Consider the following 12,375-nt stretch of genomic DNA (forward strand, 5'->3'; position numbering starts at 1 on the left):
ACCACTGCAAGACTGACTGATGGGTATCAGTGGCTCGGTACTGTTGCACTGAGGCAGAGAGAGGGGAGGGTTAATGCCAAAAAGCATGCTGGGCTCCATGCTTTCAGGGGTCAGTCCCAATCCCCTGAGACTAGGCAAGTCTAATGCCCATCACACCCCAGAACACAAACAAAGAAACTTAGACCAGTTCTTTCCTCTGTTCCACAAATAAAATCTTTTCGATAAGCAAACTACAGTCTAGGACAAGACTGGAGATCTTAATCCTAATCCCACATGAACCTCTACAGCCTGTAGATCACAGTCAGGGTCCCAGTCCAGGACGAAACCCTACAGCCTGTAGATCACAGTCAGGGTCCCAGTCCAGGATGAGACCCTACAGCCCAGAGATCAGGCAGGGTCCCAGTCCAGGATGAGACTCTATTTTCACAAAACATATGTTACTTTTGGATTCAAATATTAGTAGCATGAGGAAATAGATACGTGTTTAAGGTTTAAGTAAGGATAATTGAAAACTGCTTTCCGGAATACTATTAGGTATTCAAATATTTCTTCAATTCCCATTCCAGGGATCACAGCCAGAGTCCCAGTCCAGGATGAGCCCCTGTAGCCCAGAGATCACAGCCAGGGTTCCAGTTCAGGATGAGGCTCTACAGCCTGGGTCCCAGTCCAGAATAATTCCTACAGCCTGGAGATCCTAATCTTAATCCAACATGAATCTCCACAGCCTGGGTTACAGCCCCAGAAGAGGACCCCAATTCCAATCCAGAACAAGCCCCTACATCCTGGAGATCGCAGCATTTGCCTCTCTCTGTCTCATTCTGCCTCTCAGGCTCAAAGTAGCATAAATATACAGTATACACTTTATTGTAATGATGACCCAGTCAGTTTTTTAGTCCTCTCTCTCGATGCTCAGCGCAGTGCTACTGTACCACAGTGGCCTTTCCCCCTGTCGGTTTTCCTGACTTTCTCTGTCTCACGCTCCCTCTCTTGCTCGCTCCCCCCCTCTCTTCTCTCTCCTTCTCTCCCTCGGCCTGGTCTGGGAAAGTACATATGGAAACCATTACCGCAGTGAGTCATCGCTCACTGTGGACACACTGCATTCCTGCTCCAACGCATTGAGCAACACTGACTGCTCTCAGATGTGAGAGACTACAGCTCTTTGTCAACACCCTCTTGCCCACTGTTACCTCTCCTGTCACTCACTGTGTCTCCCGTTCTGTTGTTTTTTGTTTCTTCATGTTTTGTTGTGTGTTTATGTTATTTTCTCTCTCTCTCTCACTGTGTCTCCTGTCCTGCTGTGTGTGTTTATTACTGAGGGATTCTCCGTTATCTCCTCTCTCTCGCTGTGTCTCCTGTCCTGTTGTCTGTGTGTGTGTTTATCATGGAGGCACTCTCTGTTATCTCCTCTCGCTCTCACTGTGTCTCCTGTCCCATTGTGTATGTTTATTACAGAGGATGTTTCTGCCACCTCCTCTCTGTTACGTCACCTGAAGGCTCCACAGCTGGAACATTCTGTTTCTTTTCTTCTCTTTTCAGCATTAAATAAACCTTTACCTGTTCCTTTACAGCCTATGCATGCTGACGCAGCTCCCTTCTTGAACTATTATGTTCAGTATTAATTATCTCTCTTTTCACACACCAGCCCTGAAAATCTCTTCCCGGCCCATCCCTGATCCGCTACAGCCCTGTCCAGTCCATTCCAGACCAGTGCTATACTCCACTCCAGGACCATACTCACACACGCTTGCTGCTGTAGTCTGTGCAGCAGGTTCTTGGCAGGGACAAAGTAGTCCAGCAGGTAGCGCAGGGCGTCATGGCGATAGGTCCCCTCCAGCACAGAGAAGACTTGGCCCAGGAGAGGGGGAGCTGTGGCTTCAAAGGGGGGGTACAGAGAGGACAGCGCCCCCTGGACACAGTCCTCCACTGCCTCTGAGCCCTGCAAGAAAGAGAGGGGTTCATACAGACACACTGAGTGACTGGACACTCCAGTACATTAACACTGCACTGAGAGAGAGGGGTTCATACAGACACACTGACTGGACACTCCAGTACATTAACACTGCACTGAGAGAGAGGGGTTCATACAGACACACTGACTGACTGGACACTCCAGTACATTAACACTGCACTGAGAGAAAGGGGTTCATACAAACACACTGACTGACTGGACACTCCAGTACATTAACACTGCACTGAGAGAGAGGGGTTCATACAGACACACTGACTGACTGGACACTCCAGTACATTAACACTGCACTGAGAGAGAGGGGTTCATACAGACACACTGACTGACTGGACACTCCAGTACATTAACACTGCACTGAGAGAGAGGGGTTCATACAGACACACTGACTGACTGGACACTCCAGTACATTAACACTGCCCTGAGAGAGAGGGGTTCATACAGACACACTGACTGGACACTCCAGTACATTAACACTGCACTGAGAGAGAGGGGTTCATACAGACACACTGACTGGACACTCCAGAACACTGTTCTGAACCTAACATTAAGGGAGAAGTTTCTTGTTTTAAAAGACTTGTGAAACTGTTGCAATCATCTCTGGGTGCTGTAATACTGGCCTGGTCTGTACTGAGTGCAAACCCACAGCTCGGTTTCACATCACCCCCTCTTTGAGCACAGGGGAGACCCTGTTTTCCTGCGTTTTCCTGCAAGGCTGTTGTCATGGAAACCGAGCCCAAAACTCTGACCCCCCCCCCCCCCCCCCAACAAAGTGCACACACCCTCATTACATATCATCTGAAACTGATTACAGGAAATAGGTTTTCATAAAAGAACAGAGCACTTTTCAGCTAGCTGACTGACTTCCAGCTTACTGACCAATTGTGTCAGAGCCAGAGACTGGAGAAGCACACAAGAGGACAGCAGACACAGTGAGAGAGAGGAGATCACAGAGAATCCCGCAGTAATAAACACACACAGCAGGACAGGAGACACAGTGAGAGAGAGGAGATCACAGAGAATCCCTCTGTAATAAACACACACAACAGGACAGGAGACACAGTGAGAGAGAGGAGATCACAGAGAAACCCGCAGTAATAAACACACACAGCAGGACAGGAGACACAGTGAGAGAGGAGATCACAGAGAATCCTGACACAGTGCCTAGGACCTAGAAATTTTTAGGGCCTACAAAGGAGGGAAACACTAGTGGCTAACGAAAAATGAGCTGAAACAACATGCTTGTGATCGACTCTGGGTGCTCCAAATCCATAATCCTAATCCGATCTAGCGGCTGTTCTAGAAACTTGAAGTATCGAAGCAATGGTGACCCTCGACTCGCTCCATCAATCACATGGTTTAGCATTAGAAGAGTTTAAAGTGCATCGTGTCAATCGATGTCATTCAATGGGCGTTGACCCCTCTTTTTGCACATTTCAGTGAAAGCGCCCAGGGCCTACAGACACCACAATCCGGCCCTGCTCAGTAATAAACACAATATATTCGATAGCAGACAGGCTTCTGTCTGAATGCAGGTTTGTAGGGTTTTTTAATAAACGTTCTTTCCAAAACAACATCTCACAACAGAAAGCATTCTCACAATCAGTAAACATTCGCACAAGGTATGAACCTAACGTGCAATAAAAACTTTCAGAACAGGGGTGATTGTCCATTATCACTCTGTACAAGTGGATGATGGGGCCAGATTTGTGCCATTAAAGAGTCCCTCCATGCCCTACCACTTGCTTTTGTCCATTAGTCCCTGTACAGGGGCCACAGTCCCCTCCAGTGCTCCCTTGCCGTGGAAAAGCCCCATTAGGTGACGTCGCGCTTCATCCTCCTTCTGAGGTGCGCTCGGACCCTCTCCTCCAGCTCCCTCACTCCCCACTCTGCGTTGTGCCGGATGAGAGTGTTCCTCACCTTCCACAGTTCCTTGACCAGCTCCTAGACCAGAGCCTTAGACCAGCTCTGTCCTCTGTTCCACAAATAAAATCTTTTCGATAAGCACACCACAGTCTAGGACAAGACTGGAGATCCTAATCGTAATCCCACATGAGCCCCTACAGCCCAGAGATCCCAGTCAGGGTCCCAGTCCAGGATGAGACTCTACAGCCCGGAGATCACAGCCAGAGTCCCAGTACAGGATGAGCCCCTACAGCCCAGTGATCAGAGCCAGGGTCCCAGTCCAGGATGAGACCCTACAGCCCAGTGATCACAGCCAGAGTCCCAGTACAGGATAAGCCCCTACAGCCCAGAGATCACAGCCAGAGTCCCAGTCCAGGATGAGACCCTACAGCCCAGAGATCACAGCCAGAGTCCCAGTCCAGGATGAGACCCTACATCCCAGAGATCACAACCAGCAGCCACAGCAGGAATTGCGTCCTTGTCCAGTCCGGTTGGTGGCAGCCCCAGCAGGATGCACTGGTAACTGAGCACCGGTCCAGCTCCCAGGAGTTGCATCATTTTGACCACTCTGCCCCACAGTGCTTTGGCGAAAGGGCAGCTCCAGAACAGGTGCTCCTGAGTCTCCTCGACGAAACACGTGTCCCGGGGGCAGTGCGAGTTCCCGGTGAGCGAGTGTCTGTAGAGAACCTCTGATTGCCAGCCTCTGGTGCACAGCCATCCAGTTGAGGTCCTTCAGCTTGTTGTCCAATTCCTTCGGCTTCGCCCTTTCCCAGACCTGTCTGGGAACCCGCAGCCTTTCGGTGGCGACCAGCTGTCCCCTCACCTCCTTGCACAGGGCTCTGTGGTTGGTGCAGAGCTCCGGCTGTCTCATGGCCTTGTACCTCCTGCTCCACTGGACAGCATGTAGGTATGAAATCACAACCGCCCCCCCCCGAATGGACCACCTGCACCCTCCCACCAGTCGCCCACAGCCTGGAGATGAGTCTAGCCAGGAGTGAGCGGGCCGGGCTGTGATCCACGGGAGCAGGACTGGACAGGAAACGAAGCCGCCTGGGGCTTGTTTCTCACAGAGAACAGCTGGAGGACAGGCCAGAGAGCCTTCCCAGATGTTTGGCGGAGGCAGGGAGCAGAAGGAGGACACTGGCGGGGCAGAAAGGGAGCAGGAGGGAGAGAGCAAAGACGGGGAGAGGGAGAATCACAATGTGAACCAGATGGGATGTTTCCACGTTTGGAGGCTGTGAGAGAGAGAGAGGAGGAGGCCTAGAGGGGTCAATGACAGACACAGAGGCAGGCTGGTGTAGGCAGTGGCACAAGAGCACAGATTCTAAAAACATCACTTTATTGGCCATATACAATTTCTTGCATTAGGAATTTGTCTTTTCACAGACCCCATAAGAGACACAGACAGGGAGAGAAGCTGGGGGTCAGAGTGCAGGGTCAGCCATTAATACGGCGCCCCTGGAGCAGCTGGGGTTAAGGGCCTCGCTCAGGGGCCCCACGGAGTGGGATTCCTCTGCCGGCCACAGGATTTGAATCGGCAACCTTCCAGCCACAGTGGGCAGATTGTGAGCCACAGTGCCATCACTCCTACTGGGGCAGCAGATTGTGCACAAATGCTAAAGTTCAGAGATCAGGGAAACTGTGTCCATAAAATGTTAACTTCCCATCCTTGACCACAGTTCGGAATAGCGGAATGATTTCTCCAGGCCCAGAATGGGAGCCATTCGTTCCCTCACCCCCTCCTGGTGTGTGGTGGACCTGGCAGAAGAGGGATTATTCCCACCTCATCCTGGTCATCCCGGGCTTTTTTCCAGCTGTGGTTGGCCCCCGTCCCACGGGAGGTGAGGGTGGGATCTGTTGTTTAGGATGGTAGGCCGATTCTCAGGCTCAGGCTCCCTCGCTGATCCCAAGGAGACTTGAATCCCAAAAAATCTCCAGTTGAAAAATCGGGCCGGAGGAACGTCCACGACATATTTTACGGATGCTTCCACCTCTCTTCCAGTCGCAGAGGGGCGACGCAGGTCTGAGATGCAGGAGGTGTAGAGCTGGATTCTACCACAACAGGCTGAGGACAGACGTTGTGCAGGGTTGGGATGTATCTCACAGCTTAACAGCAGGAGGTTTCCAGTTCGAACCCTGTCCCCTCCTTCAATACGGTCAGGTGTGACAGTGTGTGTGTGTGCTGGTGAGTTCAGGGTGAGTGTGAGAGGAGAGGGACTGCAGTGACACTAGTAGTGTCTACAGTACAGTCAATTGTGACAGTGTGCGTGTGATGGTGAGTTCAGGGTGAGTGTGAGAGGAGAGGGACAGCAGTTACACTAGTAGTGTCTACAGTACAGTCAGGTGTGACAGTGTGCGTGTGCTGGTGAGTTCAGGGTGAGTGTGAGAGGAGAGGGACAGCAGTGACACTAGCAGTGTCTACAGTACAGTCAGGTGTGACAGTGTGCGTGTGATGGTGAGTTCAGGGTGAGTGTGAGAGGAGAGGGACAGCAGTGACACTAGCAGTGTCTACAGTACAGTCAGGTGTGTCTACAGTACAGTCAGGTGTGACAGTGTGCGTGTGATGGTGAGTTCAGGGTGAGTGTCAGAGGAGAGGGACAGCAGTGACAAAAGAATTGTCTACAGTACAGTCAGGTGTGACAGTGTGCGTGTGATGGTGAGTTCAGGGTGAGTGTGAGAGGAGAGGGACAGCAGTGACACTAGCAGTGTCTACAGTACAGTCAGGTGTGACAGTGAGTGTGCTGGTTAATCATTCACGATGAGATTTCAACCTGATGCCTTAAAACGTCTCCCAGCCCTTTTTACAATACAGGAAAGAAGAAGACAAAGCAGGCATGAGGCTAGCACGGCTGCCAGAGTTTCCCAGCAGCAACTCCAGTCACGTTACATGCTCAGCTGCAAATGTTGCCAGACCTCCTCCACACTGTTTCCTCTGTTCTTTCCCCTCTCTCTCTCCTCTTCTCTCCATTTTCTCTCTCTCCCTCTCGGTCTCCCGGCCGCCAGCTTCTGTTTCTGTTCCGACACGGAAAAGTCGGCATCACCCAAACCGCCGGGTCTCTCCCACACCAAACTGGCCTGCGCTGCAGGAGCTGCTGCCAGAGGACTCCACCCAGTCTGGGCCCCTTCGTGGGGCCTCCGAGCTGCGGAGCGAGAGAGAGCGAGACAGGGAGAGAGAACCTTCTCCCACACTGTCCTCATCCCTGTCCTCCTAGCTCTCTGCTTCCCTTTCCTTCGTCCCAGCAAGCCGGAGACAGCTCCTTCTGCTTCTCCATCTTTCTCGCCCCCCTCCTCCTCCTCCTCCTCCTGCCCTCCGATCCCAGGTGACACCTTCTCCCTCTCGTAGTCCAGCGGTTTTCCTCTCCCTTCTCCCGCTCCTTTTTCTCCGAGCCACAGTGGGGAACCAGGAGGTGGCCTCTTCCGTTTCTCTCCCTCTCTCTCGTTCTGGATCCACAGGGAATCGAAAAAGTTTCCCGAATCTGGAAACGGTGGCTGGCGAGTCCGAGGCATCCTGCCCCTGGTCCGGGACCAGCGCCAAGTCTCCCGGATGTGCTTTCCAATTCACCGATCCCCAATTCCCACCTCGCCAGCGCACGGTGGAATCCGGCCTCTCTTCCTCGGTCCTCAGCTGGGAGGACTGAAGCGGTCAGTCCAGGGCGGCCGGCACACCCAACCGGTGGGAGCTGGCATCTCTCATGCCGGGCAGGTCCCTGGTGGCTCGTTCACAGTTTAACATCCCTGTCAGGCTCTGTTCCGAAATGAATTCCGGCTTGGGAAACCGCAGCGGAACTGCCATCTCCACAAGCTGGGACAGGGTAGCTCAGACAGAGAAAAAGGCGGTGTCCTTAGGATGAGGTGGAGAACTGAGCTCCTGACTCTCTGTGGTCATTAAAAATCCCAGGGTGTTTCTAGAAAAGAGTAGGAGTGTAACCCCGGTGTCCTGGCCAAATTTCCCCCTGGTCTTTACCCATCATGGACTCCTAATAACCCCCCTCTCTGAACTGACTTCATCACTCTGCTCTCCTCCCCACTGAGAGCTGGTGTGTGGTGAGAGTACTGGAGCATCATCCAGGTGGGGCTGCACACTGGTGGCGGTAGTGGGATTCCCCACGACCTGTACAGTGCTTTGAGTGGTGTGTCTAAAAAAGCACTAGATAAGTGTAAGGAATTATAATTAATAATAATAGGGAAGTGCCAGCATCTTCGATAAACACTATGAGTGAGTCTGTCGGGGCAGAGCCAGACACGGATCAGAATCCTGGGAATTCGCCCTGTGATCCCACAGCCGCGTGCTTAGTGATGCGTCAGGGAGAGGGGAGGCGTCCAGGTTATCAGGTCTGTCTTGCTTACACCCCTTGTTGTGCTCCACCGCGGTCCCCCCATGGCTGGGGCCACAGGCCCCTGTGCCTCTGTGAGCGACGCTCTTGCCCCGGGGGTGCAGCGCGGAGGACCCTGCGGGATCTCAGCGGCATCCCTGGGATCCTTCAAAAAACTGCTGGAAGAGATCCTCGGATCACTTAGAAAACCTTGGATCAGTAAGAGATCCCTGGATCAGTAAGGGATCCTCAGATCAGTAAGGGATCCTTGGATTACTTAGAATTCCTTGGATCAGTAAGAGATTCTTGGATCAGTAAGAGATCCCTGGATCAGTAAGGGATCCTCCGATCAGTAAGGGATCCTTGGATTACTTAGAATTCCTTGGATCAGTAAGAGATCCCTGGATCAGTAAGAGATCCTCAGATCAGTAAGAGATCCTTGGAATTACTTAGAATTCCTTGGATCAGTAAGAGATCCTCAGATCGGTACGAGATCCCTGGATCAGTAAGAAATCCTCAGATCGGTTAGAGATCCCTGGATCAGTAAGAAATCCTCTGATCAGTTAGAAAACTTTGGATCACTTCTCGGATCAGCAAGACATCCTTGGATCAGTAAGCTAAAAGGCAGTGAATAAGCGAGACAGGCTATTATTATTAAAATCACAGCCTCTTGTTTTTTTCAGCCATGATGCAGATTTTGTCCTGGGGGAGGGGCTGGGGCTCTGCTGTCGCGACACCCCGCTGAAGGTCCGACTCCCAGACCTTGAACCGACTCCTGCGGCGGCTGCTCAGCTCCTCTCCCCGTTGGCCCCGATGCCATGCACGTTCAGAACAAAAGACAGATGCGGCTTTTGTTTCTTTCTTGGCCAATTCTTTTAACTTTTCAACCCTGAGGCAGAGAGGCAAAACAAAACAAAACAAAACCCGAACCTGATGACTGAGCTCGCCCGCGAGGTGTCCAGATCCGTGGAAGTTGAAACGTCTAACGGCACCGGGCCAGGAGAGATCGTGCGTGACCGATACACGAAGAGAAAGAAAGACAGACAGACACACAGGCACAGAACGCTCCGATTGAGTGCCTCGTCGCATTATCTACCTCTCTCAGCAGAGCAACACAAACTTACCAACTTACCATGAGACGTTTTTTTTTTCCTTGCCGGCCGTGCCGCTACATCCTCGTCCTGCTCGTTTCTAGCGGGGCTTTTTTTTCCTCTCCGTCTTCTTACGCGAATGACTTTCTCCTTCTCCCCCCTCTCTCTCTCCTTTCCCCCCGGCTCCGCGCCTCTCACTCACCCCTTCGCGTCTCGCGTTGCGGCTGTCGGGCTTCCAAAACGCTCAGCGGAGAAAAAGAGAGACATTATAACTTTCCTCCACCACCCCCCCGACTGTAGCCTACCTCTTTTTATCCCTCTCTCTCTCTCTGTTCTCGGCTCTCTCCCGCCGCCTTCCTCCCTCTTTTTTCCCTCTCTCAGACTCAGAAGTTGTTTTTTTTCTTCTGTCGACGCGAGTGTATATTTTGAGAGAGTCTGCCCCGCATTATGTCAGCCTGACGGTACCCCTCCCTCTGCCTGGAACAACAGCGCCTCAGTCCATTTCGAGAGCCGTTACACTCCAGCTCACTTTTTCCCCTCTCCGTGTGCTTTATTATTTATTTATATATAAAGGTCCCCCCCCCCCTCCAAATTTTTTTTTTCTTTACAGATGCTCGCCTAACTCCAGCCGCGGCTTCCCGGCCTGAAAGGAGAAGAGGCGCCGCGGCTCCCGGCGGAGACAGAAACTCGGACCCGGGGCCGCTGGGGAAAAGGCGCTGCGCCGCCGGGCAGTGGCGGAGCTGCCTCGCCCCGGTCTGCTCCGTCCCCTCGAAGCGACCTGCCCTCGGATTTCTGACGAATTTGTTAAACGCAAACGCAGGCAGACGGGAGCACAGGACTGGGAATCTCCTTCCGAGCCGGAATGGCTCCCGGGTGTTCGCGGGCAGGAAGGTTTCGGAAACAAAAATGGACGGGGGATCCCATAACACTGTAGCTACACACCTTTATCACGCACTCGAAGAAGGCTCCACAGCCGAAACGTTGTGTTTCTTTTCTTCTCTTTCAGCAGGGAAAAAACTAGGGTGACCAGATTTTGGATTTCAAAAAACGGGGGGGATAATCGACACTCGACACATGCCCCCAAACTAAAGAATCTTTATTTTTCTAATTAAAATAAATCCATTTTAACTCCCTAGTTTTTTTTATTCGACTTCTTAGTAAACGTTTAAACAGTTGCAGGGTTGCCATTTCTCTTCCATAATGGCAAACAAGAAAAAAAACACAAATACAGCCCTATTTTAAACGTGAAAGTTTTTTTTTTCATTTTAACGCAACAAGTCTTTAACGCAACAAACATCTGAGGAAAAAAACATCGCAACACGGGAGAAGTCCTCATTGGTTGCAAAAAATGATCACTTTTAAAAAAAACATTTTGAAATATTATGAAACAAGTTAAACATTGTTATTCCTCATGGCCATAAAACAGCCACGCACGCACACACAAAACCCTTTTCAAGCTACGCTGCGTGTAAATTCAAAACATCTACCGGTAACGCGTGGAACGAACGAAAACCTGTGGGCCCTACGTGTGTTTACACGGTCTGAGGACCGAGCAAAACTAAATCCCGGACAAGTCTGGGAATTGTATAAATCCCGGTCGGACCGATATTTGAGGTCTCAAAAAGAGGACATGTCCGGGGAAAAGAGGACGTCTGGTCACCCTAAATAAACCTGGTTCCTTTGCACATTATTATTATTATTATTATTATTATTATTATTGTTGTTGTTGTTGTTGTTGTTGTTGTTGTTATTATTATTTATATTGACTCGTCTATCTTCTGGCACGACACCAGCGTGTACAGGCTCATTAAGCAGCGGGCAAAACGGGGAGTGACCAAATGTAAAAGTCTGTAAACTCGGGGATCTGGGGTTCGCTGGGATCTGTTTGGGGAGAGAATACAGCTAATTCAAAAAAAAAGGAAGAAGAAGAAGAAGAAGAAGAAACAGTTTTGAAAATGGCCCTGTCTGTCTTTTCTATCACACCTCTCGGACAGAAAACGCAATCGTTGTTGTTGTTATTATCTGTATTTTAATGAAAAGAGACGGCTTCAGCCCGCCGGCTGGCGGAGCGCAGGCAGGGGAAGGGAGCGTGTCACCAGTCCGGCCCTTGACCGCTTCCACAGAAATCACCGCCCTTCCGCCTCTCCCCCCACCGGACTCCAACAGGGAAATCAGAGCGCTGTTATTAACCCCCGCCGCCGCCACCTTCCTATGCCGTTTTTCTATTTCTCCGGCTGCTGTTCTAGTGGGACATGGTGGACACCTATACCGTTCACAGTTCCGCCTGGACGGACCGAATTCACCGGCCACTGCTGGTTCCGAGTACGGGCTGGAACCTGTAAAAAAGTTTATTTTGTCACATGCAACCCACAGAGGGAAAAAAGAAAACAGGAATTCTGCAGGATCGCTCCACACATTTTGCAGGAGTTTAATTCCCCCGCCCCCTGCGTGCGGGGAAACGCACCACTACAAACACGGTGGTGTACCTGTGCTTGCACAGATACCCCAGCGGTCAGCTGCGTGTGTGGGCGCTGTGCCTGCCTTCCGACTTGGCTGTGCGGGACAGTAGAATCTCGCTCCTGTCTCTCAGTCTGAGCGCAGAGCGCTAACCTCTCTCTCCTCTCCTCCCCCGCTCTCTCCTCCTCTCCGCCGGGACAGGAGCGCCTTGTGTTCTGTGTCTCCTTCCGAGCAAATTCTTCTCCCTTCCTCGTCTCTACCCCGCACAGAAATGTGTCACTCGATGGAGAACTCTCTCGCTTCCTCTGTCATTCCGTCTCTCTCCTTTCTTGGTGCAAGTTTATTTTTTTCCCTAACTTTTTCTCTTTGAAAATGATCCCCATTACAGCAGAAAAAGCGCCCCCCCCCCCCACTCACCCCCTTCTCCAGTAGAAGTGGGTTCTATTACCCTGATGAAGTAGGTGGGGAAAGGGACCCCACTAGGGGGAACCACGACGGGGCCACCCAGCTGGCCTCCGTTCAGCGCCACATAGAGCTGGCTGTGTCGTGTGAGGGTGTGTCCGCCCCTCCCTCCCTCTCCCTCTCCCTCTCCCTCTCTCTCCCTGTGCAAGTGCTCTTCTGCGGCGCTGCTTGTGCATAGCGCTCC

At 51.6% G+C, this 12,375-nt stretch overlaps 1 protein-coding gene across 3 annotated transcripts in view; it reads right to left on the reverse strand.

Moving 5' to 3' along the window:
- The window catches only part of arhgef40 (Rho guanine nucleotide exchange factor (GEF) 40), a 45,789-nt gene extending 35,621 nt beyond the window's left edge, over positions 1-10,168 (reverse strand). For 2 of the 3 annotated variants that reach the window (XM_069188591.1, XM_069188590.1), the window contains exons 1-2: positions 9,314-10,165; positions 1,739-1,936 (exon numbers count right to left, since the gene is read on the reverse strand). In XM_069188591.1, coding sequence (XP_069044692.1) covers positions 1,739-1,936; positions 9,314-9,316 — 201 coding nt within the window. In that variant the 5' untranslated portion in view covers positions 9,317-10,165. Of the gene's footprint in view, positions 1-1,738; positions 1,937-9,313 lie in introns of all 3 variants that reach the window. The other variant, XM_069188592.1, reaches the window with a different exon arrangement.
- Positions 10,169-12,375: the final 2,207 nt, after the last annotated feature.

Source organism: Lepisosteus oculatus, chromosome 4, assembly GCF_040954835.1.
Source record: "Lepisosteus oculatus isolate fLepOcu1 chromosome 4, fLepOcu1.hap2, whole genome shotgun sequence".
NCBI lineage: Eukaryota > Metazoa > Chordata > Actinopteri > Semionotiformes > Lepisosteidae > Lepisosteus > Lepisosteus oculatus.